This window comes from Lycorma delicatula, chromosome 12, assembly GCF_047948215.1.
Source record: "Lycorma delicatula isolate Av1 chromosome 12, ASM4794821v1, whole genome shotgun sequence".
In the NCBI taxonomy this organism is placed as follows: domain Eukaryota; kingdom Metazoa; phylum Arthropoda; class Insecta; order Hemiptera; family Fulgoridae; genus Lycorma; species Lycorma delicatula.
Genome location: NC_134466.1, coordinates 21,552,269 through 21,568,776, shown reverse-complemented (window position 1 = coordinate 21,568,776; position 16,508 = coordinate 21,552,269). Strand labels below are relative to the sequence as shown.

At 31.0% G+C, this 16,508-nt stretch overlaps 1 protein-coding gene across 3 annotated transcripts in view; it reads right to left on the bottom strand.

Moving 5' to 3' along the window:
• LOC142332714 (uncharacterized) overlaps positions 1-16,508 on the bottom strand; it is a 406,945-nt gene that overhangs the window by 312,688 nt on the left and 77,749 nt on the right. For all 3 annotated transcript variants that reach the window (XM_075379296.1, XM_075379297.1, XM_075379299.1), the window contains one exon: positions 15,793-15,957. In XM_075379296.1, the coding sequence (XP_075235411.1) occupies positions 15,793-15,957 (165 nt within the window). The remainder of the gene's footprint in view (positions 1-15,792; positions 15,958-16,508) is intronic.

The following is a 16,508-nucleotide window of genomic DNA, read 5'->3' as shown; positions in this document are numbered from 1 at the left end:
TTGAAAAGCTCTGGTTCCAAAAGCTAGAAGTAGGATGGATCGAAGAAATTAGAGAAGATATGAAAGAATTGGGAATTTCCCTGACCGACCTACAGAATGAAACTGGAAATATTACAAAGATAAAAGATAAAAACATTAGATTTAAACAAAAGACAAAATACAACGAAGAGGGTGTTTACAGATGAAGAAAAGAAAGCAAGATCTGAACGGATGAAGAAATACTGGGCAGCTCGGTAAAATAACACGCTTTTCTCAGAAAAGATCCAACTAAAATTGACTTAAAAGGTCCCATGTTGGCCGTAAAAGCATAATAATAATAATAATATATATATAATAATAATATATACAAGGTGAAAGTATTGCATAACTTTCAAGGCTACGCCTGTAAAAATTAATAGTGTAAAATTGTAAAAATTCAACAAAATTGTAAAATTAAACATTATACAAATGCGTATAAAAAATCTGATGTGGATAACACACAACTTTCTTGTACGCCTATTAAATTACATATTCACATTTTTAAAAGAAAATAAAATTTTATTTCATTAATAACTTCTGATACTTTTTCATTTATTTTTTTTATTATTCAATTATTATTCATCGTTAAACTTTTTCTTTTTTACAATGAGCGGTTAATAATTATTAATAAATCAATATATTTAATTAAAAAAAAAAAAGTAGATGAAGTCTGATTCGAATCGATGTGCCTTCCCCTAAAATCCAAATATTTCATTAATTGAAATTTTATTTGGCTATAACTTTGGAGCCAATGAAAATAAGTACCACTTATGTGGTACTTATCGTTGAAAAGCTAACAATGAGGGCTTATTACCGCAGTTAAGAAAAATTCCAAAATCCAAATTTATTTGAGTTCTGGGGTTTTTGGACACTTTTGGTTCAGTCGATTGCAATAAAAAGGGGAGGTACACAATTAGATGTTACAACAGTCCTAAATCCAAAATTTCAACATCCTATGACTAATCGTTTTTGAGTTATGCGAGATACATACGTCACGCCGAAACTAATCAAAATGGATTCAGCGATGGTCAAAATGGATATTTCCGTTGAAATCTGGAAACCGAAACTATTTGCTATCACAATACAACCTTTACTTCATACAAGGAAAACAAAATGACCTTAAAAAGTCATAACGTATTGTTAAAGTAATGAAATGTAGTAGAAATAACGAAGATGGACCACTGAATATAAAAATAGGAGGAGAAGAAATTTTGTTACTTGAGTGACAAAGAGGTGTTGCGGCAAGTAGATGAAGAAAGAAGCATTTGGAAAATATAGTTAAAAGAAGAGACAGACTTATAGGCCACATACTAAGGCATCCTGGAATAGTCGCTTTAATATTGGAAGGACAGGTAGAAGGAAAAAATTGTGTAGGCAGGCCACGTTTGGAATATGTAAAGCAAATTGTTAGGGATGTAGAATGTAGGGGGTATACCAAAATGAAACGATTAGCACTAGATAGGGTATCTTTGAGAGCTGCATCAAAACAGTCAATGTAATGTTACACAATTTTGCCGTATTAAAAAGCTTCTTTATAACCTAGTAATCACAAAAAATATTTTTTATTATAAATTCTTCTCCCGCCTACGAGCGGGAATGCTCGTATCGGTAATACTCCCGCCATTTCGATCGGTCTGCCGCGTCCTCCAAACGGACATTGACGTCGCACGTCTCCTCCTTTATGCAATCCAGCCGACACTTTTTAGGTCGTCCGCGTTAGCATGGTCCTACTGGACTCAAATGGAATGTAGTTTTAGCTTCCGATCGGTTTCGTTCGCAAAACATGACCAAACCGGTCACGATCCTGCTTCTATTATTTTTTTTCAATTACTGGCACGATTATTTCGTACTCCACGTTATTCGATACGGTAAAATCGTGTTAGGTCGAGTAACCGCCGCGGTGTGCGCGTTATCATTATGTGGAAGACTTCGTACTTTTTTTCGTGCAGCGCTACCGATCTTACAACTGTCTTGTATACTTTTGATTTCAAGTACACTGAAATTTTATGGTAACAAAGAACGCCCCGGGAATTTGACATCCACTTCATGGAGTCAGAGATAACATCAGATGATGACACATTATAGGACGCAATCGTCCTATAATGGGTCATCATCTGATGTCATCTGTGACTCCATGAATTTGAATTCGGTGACTTAGTTGAACAACAGTTTATTGGTGAATAAGGATCCGTTTTTTAAACGTTGAAATCGAATAAATAAAAAATTTTTCGAATTTTTCAAAATTTCGAAGCTCAAGTATGAAGGAATTTTTTTTATTGAATATGATGATTAACAAAATTAAATTTTAAGCATAAAAATTTCAAAATTTCGAATATTTTTTCAAAAAAATTAGTTAAAAAAAGAGAATTGTTTAAAAATATTGAAAAAATAAAGTATAACAATTTTAGATTCAGAGTAACAGTACAAGGTGAAAAGATAAAGATGCTACGATTTGCTGATGATATAGTAATTCTAGCCGAGAGTAAAAAGGATTTAGAAGAAACAATGAACGGCATAGATGAAGTCCTACGCAAGAACTATCGCATGAAAATAAACAAGAACAAAACAAAAGTTATGAAATGTAGTAGAAATAACAAAGATGGATCTCTGAATGTGAAAATAGGAAGAGAAAAGATTATGGAGGTAGAAGAATTTTGTTATTTGGGAAGTAAAATTACTAAAGATGGACGAAGCAGGAGCGATATAAAATGCCGAATAGCACAAGCTAAACGAGCCTTCAGTAAGAAATATAATTTGTTTACATCAAAAATTAATTTAAATCTCAGGAAAAGATTTTTGAGAGTGTATGTTTGGAGTGTCGCTTTATATGGAAGTGAAACGTGGACAATCGGAGTATCTGAGAAGAAAAGATTATAAGCTTTTGAAATGTGGTGCTATAGGAGAATGTTAAAAATCAGATGGGCGGATAAAGTGACAAATGAAGAGGTATTGCGGCAAATAGATGAAGAAAGAAGCATTTGGAAAAATATCGTTAAAAGAAGAGACAGACTTATAGGCCACATACTAAGGCATCCTGGAATAGTCGCTTTAATATTGGAAGGACAGGTAGAAGGGAAAAATTGTGTAGGCAGGCCACGTTTGGAGTATGTAAAACAAATTGTTGGGGATGTAGGATGTAGAGGGTATACTGAAATGAAACGACTAGCACTAGATAGGGAATCTTGGAGAGCTGCATCAAACCAGTCAAATGACTGAAGACAAAAAAAAAGCCCTAAATGACGAAGAATAATACAAAAAAAATTAATAAAAAATATTAAAAGAGTTCGCTAAATAAAAAATAAAAAAAAAAGTATATAAAATATATATATATATATATATATATATATAAACATATATGTTTGTTTTTTTTTTATTATTATATAAAAATGTCATGAAACCATATGTCAAATCTGTTTTTAAAAAAATACACAGTTTAAAAATGGAAAAAAATAATTTTTTTTAATAAATTGAAAAATACGCTATATAAACATCGTATCGAAATACCGAGTTATAACTAATAAATAATAAAAATAATGTTACACAAACTTAATCAAAGAATACTATTATACAAATAAAAAAAATTATAATAATTAACAATTTTATAAAAATAATTTAATGTATAAATGACTTTAAAAAAAAAAAATAATAAAAACATCAATATTAATAATACAACAGACGTAACGTAACGTATTAGTAACACAACAGACTGGTATAATTTTAGAATGAAGAGGAACATTCTCTCGTTAGGATAACAATAGTCTCATAGATATGATGCAGTGTTGGGTTTGCAATACGGATCAATAATACTACACAGCTGGAGAGTGTTTATGTTGGCAGCACTGCTTCCCTAGCTATCCAAACCCTTCCAAGTATAGATACCGTAGATAATACAAACGGATGAGCGGTCGGTCAATAACGTTGCGTAATGTTGGTTAAACTGTAAACAACCTGGCGGGAAATACAGTAAACTATATTTTATTAAAATAATTTAATATCATACGTCTTATATATCTTTTTCGATGACGTATTATTATAATAATTTTTTTTATTTATTATATTGATAAATGCATCCTCCTCCTGTTGTTTTTTTTAAATTTAAAAAAAAAATGGCTCAACCTTATGATCTATTTAAAGATTAAGAAACGTAAATTTAATAAACTATTTTTAATGTATGCATATATATATATATATATATATATATATATATATATATATATATATGATTTTAATTTTATTATAGATAAACACCTACGCATTTTATATCTTTATAATTGTGTTTTATGCCAATCAAACAAAAAATATTAATAAACAAATAATAAATGACATTTACAAAAGGTCATATTCCAGAAATAATACAATATAACTAAAGAAAAATTATTTTCTCTTTAAAAATTAATAAAGTATTAACAACATTAAATCTAAATTTAAAACATAACTTTTTTTACATGACATTTAAATTACGTGAATTTTAACTTTGCTAAATGGGTAAAGGAATAAAAGTTTTAAACAAAACTTTTAAGAGAATTTCATTCTGAGTAAAATGATGTGAATAAATCTACATACTAAATACAAATGTAACAATTTTGAATTATATTTTTTAATTGTGATTTTGTCTTCAGTCATTTGACTGGTTTGATGCAGCTCTCCAAGATTCCCTATCTAGTGCTAGTAGTTTTATTTCGGTATACCCCCTACATCCTACATCCCGAACAATTACATATTCCAAACATTTTACATATTTACGTTTTACATATTCCAAACGTGGACTGCCTACACAATTTTTTCCTTTTACCTGTCCCTCTAATATTAAAGCGACTATTCCAGGATGCCTTAATAAGTGATCTATAAGTCTGTCTCTTCTTTTAACTATATTTTTGAAAATTGATCCGAACAGTTACAGCCACAAAATTTTATACGTTAGGCCTATAAATATATAAGGAAACCCCCATTTTAAGTGAATGATATTTTCTACTTCTCATACCCCAAAACGTAAAGAAAATTATTATAACCCCCTCCCACCCCCCCAAATAAACATGCTACTGAAAGTAATATCGTACTTTTGTCGAAATGTCGCTTAAAATCCAATACTTCAGAAAAAAAATCAGGATTCACATGTAGAATGTAATATAACCGTTATTTTCGTGAACTTCACAATTATTTACTCATGAGAATGAGTGTCATTTTCTGAAAATTGTTGCATACATGGCATTCGCCAAAAATAACCACGTAAGAACTGATGAGATGTACCTTGTATTTTCCTGGCAACATATAGAGCTACGCTACAAAAAGGAAAGTATGGGAATCGGTGAAAAAACGGGGTATGGGTTTTTTGCATTTCTCGCCTTTATACGACCCTGGAACCCCAAAAAACGTGGGGGAGTATTATATTCGTACGTACATGCCAACATATTATGGTAGATGCATTGGCATGTTTGAAGGTTAATAATTTTTTACTGGATAAAACCGATTTTGATGAACTTTTGTACATATGAGGCAATGAGGCAATTTGTCGGTAATATTTTTGGGTAAATATTTCCAGGAGGTGGGATAGATAATTTTTGGGACTCATTTTTCTCAAAATTCTGCAAACAACTTCAATTTATATTAAGTTTAGTGCTTGCATATATGCTAATCTTGCAATTTTTACTTCCTTGTACGAAGTAAAGGAAGTATTTTGAACGCGAAAAGTTTTGATTTCCAGATTTCAACGGAAATATTCATTTTGACCATCCCTGATCCATTTTGATCCGTCGTGACATCTGTACATACGTGTCTCGCATAACTCAAAAACGATTAGCCGTAAAATGTTGAAATTTTGGATTTAGAACTGTTGTAACATCTAGTTGTACACTTACCCTTTTAATTTCAATCGACTGAAACAAAAGTGCCATAAAAACCCAAAATTAAAAAAATATTTGAATTTTGGACTTTTTCTTAACTGCAGTAATAAGCCCTAATTGAGAGCTTTTCAACGATGTATCATAAATGGTACTTATTTTCATTGGTTCCAGAGTTATAGCCAAATAAAATTTTAATTAATGAAATATTTGGATCTTAAGGGAAGGCACATTGGTTGAAATCCGACTTCATCTTATTTTTTAAACTTTTTTTGTTGTAATTTAAATATATTGATTTATTAATAATTAACCCGTCATTGTAAAAACATTTTTACAATAAGTATTTATTTTACAAAAAAAAAAATGAAAAAAATGTTATTAGTGAAATAAAATGTTATATACTTTTAAAAATGTGTATATATAATTGAATAGGTTTTATTACATATGTATATACGTAATAGATTTGGTGAAACATCTGATTACTTAATATTACAGGCATACATACCCGATCTATAATAAATTGCAAACAATTCTTATTTTTTAGCTCATTACTCCGCTTGTATTCCCGTACAATATTCTCTCTAAGTGGAGTTCATCATTTCATTTATTTGTTTTTTGTTGCCGATCATTTAATCGATCTTTGGTTTGATATAATTCTTCTTACCTAAAAATGTGTACACGTTCTCTAGTTTTCAAATTTTCTATCTTTATATTCATCAACCTCTCTTATTATTTTTATTCTTTCTTTAGTTTTAACGTTTTCTTCCTCTTTATATTTATCATCTTCTCTTAATTGTTTTTATTCTTCCCTTGTTCTTGTATGATTGTTTCTTTTTCATTTTTGATTATTCACCAAATAAGTAGTAATATAGAAGACACCCAAAAAAAAAAAAAAAAATACTTTGGAGTCAAAATTTTGAGCAGAAAACCGTAAATTTAATAATCGTATTTTTACAATTTTTAAAACTTTATGGTTATGTATAATTAGTTTTTCACGAAATAAGAATAAATAACCGATGCGAGGGAAGTATTTTTTTTGCTGTCAGATTTCTTTATATTTTTTTTTAGTAACTTAACGTTTGTATTCTAAATAATAAACTTATGATTTTTATGATAATAAATAAAATCGGAAGTTAATTAAAATAAATAATTCGTATTTATAATAAAAAGACAAAAAAACAGCCATTCCTTTGTTCTAGTAATGCATAAAATTTAGAAAGAATCTTATATTAAAAATGGACTGGATTAAACATAACCTATAAATTATTTATAAAAAAAAAAAAAAAAAGATATGAAATCATGCAATACAGAAGGGGCAGCTACGAAAATAATCGAATGAACTTCCCATTCCTCTGGCTCTACATATATATATATATATATACCGGTATATAAAACTGCGAAAACTCCCAAATCTCTTACCCTCTACATATACGCGCGCGCGCGCGCGCGCACACACACACACATACTAATACCTAACCTTGCCCAACTATCTATTTAAACTTTGCTGTGACGTAATTTACGCATTCAACATTCCATATCGGATAAGATAAAAGAAAAATTGTAATACATATGACTTTTTTTTCTTCGTGTATGACTGCTTTAATTTATTTTTTTTTTGTCTTCAGTCATTTGACTGGTTTGATGCAGCTCTCCAAGATTCCCTATCTAGTGCTAGTCGTTTCATTTCAGTATATCCTCTACATCCTACATCCCTAACAATTTGTTTTACATATTCCAAACGTGGCCTGCCTACACAATTTTTTCCTTCTACCTGTCCTTCCAATATTAAAGCGACTATTCCAAGATGCCTTAGTATGTGGCCTATAAGTCTGTCTCTTCTTTTAACTATATTTTTCAAATGATTCTTTCTTCATCTATTTGTCGCAATACCTCTTCATTTGACACTTTATCCACCCATCTGATTTTTAACATTTTCCTATAGCACCGCATTTCAAAAGCTTCTAATCTTTTCTTCTCAGATACTCCGATTGTCCAAGTTTCACTTCCATATAAAGCGACGCTCCAAACATATATTTTCAAAAATTATTTCCTGACGTTTAAATTAATTTTTGATGTAAACAAATTATATTACTGACTCTGAAAGCTCGTTTCGCTTGTGCTATTCGGCATTTTATATCGCTCCTGCTTCGTCCATCTTTAGTAATTCTACTTCCGAAATAACAAAATTCTTCTATCTCCATAATCTTTTCTCCTCCTATTTTCACATTCAGTGGTCCATTTTCGTTATTTCTACTACATTTCATTACTTTTGTTTTGTTCTTGTTTATTTTCACGCGATAGTTGTTGCGTAGGACTTCATCTATGCCGTTCATTGTTTCTTCTGAATCCTTTTTACTCTCGGCTATTCTTTATTAAAGAATTAGAGGATCGTATCTCACTTTCAAACGAAATAAGTTTAAATAAAATGCAGCAAAAAATGTGTATATGTAATTTAATAGACGTGAAAGGAAGTCACGTTGTGTCCACATCAGATTTCTTTTTTAAATATGACAGTGAGGTAGTTTAATATTTTCGTACGTAAAAATTAACTGAATTCGGATCCAGAACCTTTTGGATATAAGTCAATTTCGTGATACATTTAATCTGATTAAGTAAAATGAAATGTACATTGTTTTGTCAACCAGAACGGTAGTAATAAAAAATAACCAGAAAATTGAGTCCTGCTGCCATTTCAATATGTATTATGCGTTGATTGTTAGTTAAGCATGTCAATTGACCTGACAATTTCTAATGCAGTAAATTTTCTCTAAAAAAAGTATTCTTCCCGTACATTTTTTGGATCGGTGAAATCAAAGAATGGATCTGTGATGTACAAAAAGTATTTTGTTAAGTTTTTGGAGGGCGCGCGCACACACAATATTTTTAATGTAACTCTTACTCGTATTTATTGTTAAAACAGTGAGGGTGGCGTTGCATCTGAAGTTCGTCGGAATTCCGTTCTTTTTATACATTAAATAATTCTAGGTTCGATTTCCGGTTACGCTTGGCATTTATTATCAAAATTCATAACATGAAAAAATAAAAATAAAAAAAAACAATGTAAAAAAATGCGTGATAGTAACTGACGTTTGTCGGCCTCCGTAGCGCGAGTGATCGTGTCTCGGCCTTTTATCCGGAGGTCCCGGGTTCGAATCCCGGTTAGGTATGTCATTTTCACACGCTACAAAATTGCCATTTGATCTCATCCTGTGAAGCAATACATAACGGATGCCCTGAGTAAATGAAAAAAAAAAATGTATACTTTGTATGTTGTCAATACGAGTAAAATAAATTAATAAAAAAAAAAAAAAATACTAGTTATAAATATTCGTTTAATTTAGTGTGAGATAACTTTTTAAATCATACTGCAATCTTCGACAGAACTGCTCGCCGACGCGCTGTCTACAATTCCCGCCTTGACATGACACGTTTAACCTTGAACTGAGTTCAAGGTTAAACTACAATGCCGTCCCGTACACCACTGCGTAAAACACATTTTAACTATAATAATTATTTACGAGTTATAACGCTGAATAAAATAAACCGTTCGATTCATTTCTTTCTCATACACCGGCTTTTTATTTATTTATTTATTTTCATAATTTTTATTTATTTATTTTAAAAAATTTTTATTTATTTATTTTTAAAAATTTTTATTTGTTTATTTATTTTATATTTTAAATACACGTATAAGCAGCGTGGATGTAAGATGTGTCGAAGCCGATAATATCGAACCTTGGTTCTTCAATATGTTTTTTTTTTTTTTTTTAAGTAGGTTTAAATAAATTTAACTGTTTGGAGACCAAATTGATTCCAAACGACGTGTTTTATAAATATTACAAATGCGATTGTTTTTTTGAAATGTGATTATGATATGAAAGCCGAACCCAGGATCTTCCACTTAAGATTTTTTTAATAGTGATACTCGGATATTCATTACGAATAGAACTACAGCCTTCGCTGCGGTGAAAAAAGTGAAGGTGTCATTTGTACGACTGAACATCATTTCCGTTTCCGTAGGTTAGTACATTGTTACGCGACAACATATATTAGCTAAGTAAAGAATCTAACGGAAAACGGCTTCTTCCTAATTCTCCTTAGCGAATTCACTAGCCGTAACTCGATAACAAACTGTTTTTTCGGATATATGTTTGTACGAACCTTTCTTCTTAATTTCAAGCTCTCGTATCGGTTTCCAAACTATTTCTGTTTTCTCCTAAATCATCTTGTGTATAAATATATATATTTAATTGCATAAATTAAAATATTAAAAAAAATTACACGATGCGACGATGAATTTGAACGTTTAAAAAATTGAGATGGGATTACTCTCCTCTCACAGTGAAAAATATAATTTTTGTTATTTTATGAAATAATTTCATAGAATCGTACATAAAAAATATATCAGAGATTAAAATTTAGTTTGATTTGTCTATATGTATTCCTTATAATATTTAAAAGAATTATGATTAGGTAGGTATAAATATGCTGGAGGTTGGAAATTGAAAGCACCCTTGAGAAGTTAGGTCCGATAACGAAATTATTACTACAGTGCATCTTCGGTAAGGAATTTCATGATGTTTCTACCCCTCAAAATTTTCGCGCGCCCATACGCACCCAAGAGAGAGAGAGAAGATGAGAGGGAGAGAGAGAGAATTCTCACGCTGTTTGAGGTAGACTGAGGTTTAAAAGAGGGGATGATGCTTTGCGATGTTACATTTATTTTTCAAGAGCGACTCCTATTTTTATAATTGTGTTCTCTAAATAAGTTTTCATACTAAATTCTTACAGTATTTTGTATTTAATTTTATTCTCTTGTGAAATATTAAATTTCGTTATTTTAATTTCATCCACTTCATATTTCTCGCTCGTTAAAATACACGTGTAGGATATTACGAGGTCCTATTGTAAATAAAATTGGAAAAAATTGATCTGTTTATTTAATATTATAATGTTTGTTTATATATTACTTTACAAAACGGATAAACGTTATCGTAATATTTTTATTATACCTATTAAAATTAAAGGAAATTAATTATTATTTTAATAAAATGTAATTCGTATAAAATAAGGGACTAATCTTTATTTAATTTAATTATGTCAGATGTATATATAAGAAAAAAGGACTACATAATTATTAACTCGCATACCAATAATGACCGTTATGTTTAGGGTTATATTTGAATTGTCCGACAGTAGCCAATCAGACGCGAAGGAAGACAGCTGGCCGTTCTGTTCACCATCCCCCTCTCTTGACTCACACCATCTTCGCATTAGTCATCGACTGACAAATTTTTTAACTTGACACGTCATGCAGCTACCACAAAAAATAAAAAATAATTACCTCTAAAATTTTTCTTTACAAAATACTCCTCCATCAGCGTATGATCCATACAATTTTATAAATTATCATATTTGTCATCGGGTATTGAAGTATTTTTTTGTATTTATTAAAATATTTATTACTATAAAAAAAATATTTTATTACATTTATTTATCATTAAATAATTTGTTTTAATCACAATCTTATTATTTTTTTTAAATTAGCACAAATGATGTATTTTCAATAAATTAAATAAAATTCTACCTTCAAAACACAAGAGAGTGATGAAGCTTTCTATTATTTAATCAAATGTAATGTTTCATCTTGATAGAACTATACGTGTACATGTCTTCATCAGTAATGCAAGAATTCACACGTACACGTACATGCACGCGCAAAGGGAGAAATCTGTTACCAGATAATTACAATTTTTACTTTTTAATTTTTATTAAAATAACGTTTATTTCTTAGCAAATGTTATATATTCATAAAAATGCATATATTTATGGAAACATCAGAATATTTAATTTACTAAACAATTTACACGAATCACATTTACTGGTACAAAACAAAGTTCTGGTAGCCCATTTTAGTATATTTTTTTACCTTTTCAAGTAATCACAAAACATAGTATTATATTTTAGACAAGATATACATAAAGGTAATAAATGATAACGATGATACAAGATTAGCATTTTATTAAAACAGACTCGCTTGTAAATGAAATCGGTTTAGTCATCTCATGAAAATTTGCTACGTAATTAGACGGTCCAAACATTTTACATATTGTACAACAGAAAATGTTACTATTAAAGGGAATAATATTTATGTAATTAGCAATGTTATTTCTTACTGAGAAGTGGATCGCACAAACTTTAACCATATTTAAAGCTAAAGTTAGGATTTGCATGGCAGGTCGGTAACTTTATGTAAGAATTCAATTTTCACGATGAGGTTTACAAAGTTTTATTCTGTTTTGCTTGATCTGTCTGAAAATTGTCCGGAGTGCTAGGTGGAAGAGACCACCCAACATGTATTGTTTTTCCGCGCGATTCTCCATAGAGCGTAGAGAGATGCTCGGCAACCTGAGACGTGAGCACATGTTCCGCCCTAGGTGGAGGTTAGTCGGTAGTGCGCAGGAATACATACGCCCTTGCATGATGAATGTAACAAGGTGTAGCATTGCGCACAGTATTCGGCGCGCATGCGTATATTCTACCGGGTTATTTGAACATATAAGTAAGGGATTTTGGGACAAAAGTTTTTAGTTGTACACAAATTTTACAAAATTTTAAATACATGATAATGATTAAACGAGCTAACAATCGAATATTTATGAGTGATTATTCACTTTCAATATGAATTAGTATTATTTGGTACTGATAAAGTTGTAATATTTATTAAAAATAATAAAAAAGTTTTTTTTAATAATCCTTAATAAAAATAAATATTTTATACAAGTCTATTGATTCTTAAGAGTATTGAAATTGATTGTTAATTAAGAAAAAATTCAAAATAATGAATGAAAAACTAAACAAACACACAGAGGACACATCTTATGAAGTGCAACTGACACAAAGTCTTCGTGTAGCGTGTGTGGCTCTATGGTAACGACTCCTTTTGCTATTCATGGGGTTCGGTATCGAATCACCGATAATTTTTTTTTATGCTCATAAAATATTTTTTTTACTAATATTATTTTCCATTTATTATGTGAAACTATTTAATGCTGTTAAAATGGAAAATCAACTAAATGGGAGATAACTTATTTCAAAATTTTATAACTAAAGATCTCATATTATATATTTTGGTCGATCTTCGGAATTGATGATTTTTTAGTTTAATTAAAAATATTATCGCAAAACAATTTTTGAAAGAAATTGCTTTTAATAATCTAATTTACACGGGAAAATGAGATATTACTTATTTTTTTATATACTGAAGACAAAAAAAAAATTTAATTCAAAATGAAAATATAATGGAAACATTATATATGAAATAAAAATAAAATAAGTTGTTTAGTGAAAAATAATTTTATATTCAATAAACATATTTTTCTAATGAGTCAAATGAAATGCAAGGGATTTTCTAGGTAAACCATTTTAAACCGCGTGCAATAAAGAGAACAATTGCAAAAGGGTCGGTTTTGGTTTTTATGTTAATAAAAACTATTTTATTTTCTATTTCATATATAATGTTTCCATTATATTTTCATTTTGAATTAATTTTTTTTTTTGTCTTCAGTCATTTGACTGGTTTGATGCAGCTCTCCAAGATTCCCTATCTAATGCTAGTCGTTTCATTTCAGTATACCCTCTACATCCTACATCCCTAACAATTTGTTTTACATATTCCAAACGTGGCCTGCCTACACAATTTTTTCCTTCTCCTGTCCTTCCAATATTAAAGCGACTATTCCAGGTTGCCTTAGTATGTGGCCTATAAGTCTGTCTCTTCTTTTAACTATATTTTTCCAAATGCTTCTTTCTTCATCTATTTGCCGCAACACATCTTCATTTGTCACTTTATCCACCCATCTGATTTTATAACATTCTCCTATAGCACCGCATTTCAAAAATCTTTTCCTGACATTTAAATTAATTTTTGATGTAAACAAATTATATTTCTTACTGAAGGCTCGTTTAGCTTGTGCTATTCGGCATTTTATATCGCTCCTGCTTCGTCCATCTTTAGTAATTCTACTTCCCAAATAACAAAATTCTTCTACCTCCATAATCTTTTCTCCTCCTATTTTCACATTCAGCGGTCCATCTTTGTTATTTCTACTACATTTCATTACTTTTGTTTTGTTCTTGTTTATTTTCATGCGGTAGTTCTTGTGTAGGACTTCATCTATGCCGTTCATCGTTTCTTCTAAGTCCTTTTTACTCTCGGCTAGAATTACTATATCATCAGCAAATCGTAGCATCTTTATCTTTTCACCTTGTACTGTTACTCCGAATCTAAATCGTTCTTTAACATCATTAACTGCTAGATCCATGTAAAGATTAAAAAGTAACGGAGATAGGGAACATCCTTGTCGGACTCCCTTTCTTATTACGGCTTCTTTCTTATGTTCTTCAATTGTTACTGTTGCGGTTTGGTTCCTGTACGTGTTAGCAATTGTTCTTCTATCTCTGTATTAGTACATTATGATGTTTGAAATTCCGCCATAATGGATTAATATTTTTTAGATGGCGCTATAATAGAACTATAGCTCTAGAAGGAAAAGTATTCTAAACGCTCCAATTTGTGTATACGAAGTTTTCACATGATCTTGACATTTTGACACCTAAGGAACCTAAAAAATTAAAAAAAACCAGATGGAAATTTTCCGGATGTTATAGTTCGTATGTACGTATGTGTTTTCGATGTCGGCCTCTTTCGCTTATGTACGAACTTACGACAGGCTTGACCTCTTTGTAACTTTTACTTGTAATTCTTCGTGGCAGGATGTAACTAAAGAGCTAATGCCCGGGCAAAAAGCCACTGATCGACATGACATAGTTGCTCGCGTATTTCGTTTAAAGGTTCACCGCGAGCGAAGCCGCGGGTAAAAGCTAGTAATTAAATAAATTCGGATGTATTAACACGGGTAGTGAAGGACGGTTGACGACTACATGCGTCTTTAGCAGGGGAATCTGCACGTTCGTTACCCGGAATCTACGTACGACTAGGAATCCAGCAGAAACTCACTTGTGTGTTGCGACGGTTCAATTCGGCGATTGCATTGTAGATTTCGGTGACGACAGGATGTCTGGAATAAAAATATTCTAAGTCGTGCATAGCACTACACGAGTCGCTAAAAATAAGGATATGACGATATCTAGGGTATCGATATTTAAAGTCTCATGAATAGCGTAGAGTTCAGCGGTAAACACACTAGTAAGACCGGGTAAACGAGACATGTAAGTTCTGTCATTAATAATAAACGCGCATCCAACGATACCGTGCTGTTTCGACCGATCTGTGTATACTACCGCGTCTGGATTTGTCTCGGAAAGAAAACTGGTGAAGTCGATCCTTTATTATACATAGTGAGGTCAAAAATAAAATTCATAAGTGTGATTCTCCACGGAGGATACGAACACGGATAAATCGGAGAAATGGAAGATGCGTCAACATTTATAAGGTGTAGCAAACGCCAGGTTTGTTATATATATATATATATATATATATATATATATATGTCCACTCAGTCCCTTCAAATATATTTCTCAGTATGTGGGAACGGTGATACCCCAGGCAAAAAAAAAAAAAAACACAGTTTTAACTGTATGTTTTTTGTCTTCAGTCATTTGACTGGTTTGATGCAGCTCTCCGAGATTCACCGACTAGCGCTAGTCGTTTCATTTCCCTACATCCTACATCCCTACATACTTCCTACATCCTACATCCGTAACAATTTGTTTTACATATACCAAACGTTGCCTACCCGCACAATTTTTCCCATCTACCTGTCCCTCCAATATCAAAGCGACTATTCCAGGATACCTTAAGATGTGGCCTATAAGTCTGTCTCTTCTTTTAACTATATTTAACTGGAGGTGGATAATAAAAAACGGTAGGATAGAAATAATAATCCGTAAAATAAATGAAATAAAATAAACTTACTGCGTTTTGGAGACAAAGCTTGTAAATGTGCCGTTAATATATCGCAGGATCCATTCACTTTTTGAGTCAAAGCATCCCTCCTTTTTAACTGTCTTGCTAAACAATCGCCTTCAAGAATTAATTCGTGTTTCAGAGCAGCTATCAGAATTTTTAATTCTGCAACACCTAAAACAACAACAAAGACCTTATGATATTTTTTTAATTTATTTAATTCCACGATTGTCGATTTTTAGTTTTCTTTTTGCCAATAATTTTTAAAATTAAAAAAATATTGGATTTTTGAAAAGTTGTAAAAAGAAATATTTCTTTAATCTTCTATATCCTATATATATAAAAAATAATGTTTGTTTGTATATCCTGTGTGCGTCCTATGCCATTCATCCGACTGCGATGAAATTTCGGTGAGTTGTGGCCACGCCCGCGAAGGTTACCGAATTAGTTTGAACCCGCTAGGTAGCGCTGGGGGGTCGAGATATTTCGAAAAATTGTATTTACGGTCCGATTTGGCTCGTATACAGAATATAAATTAAGTACGTGAAAAGATACATTTGTGGATCAACAAATTTTTGTGATACAAAAAATGGATCCGCTAGTGACGCTGGGATCGAGATATTTCGAAAAATTGTATTTATAATCCAAATTGGCTCATATTCAGAATATGTGTTAACATTTTTTTGCAATTTTTTGCAAAAAATTACAAGGAAAAAAAATCTCTG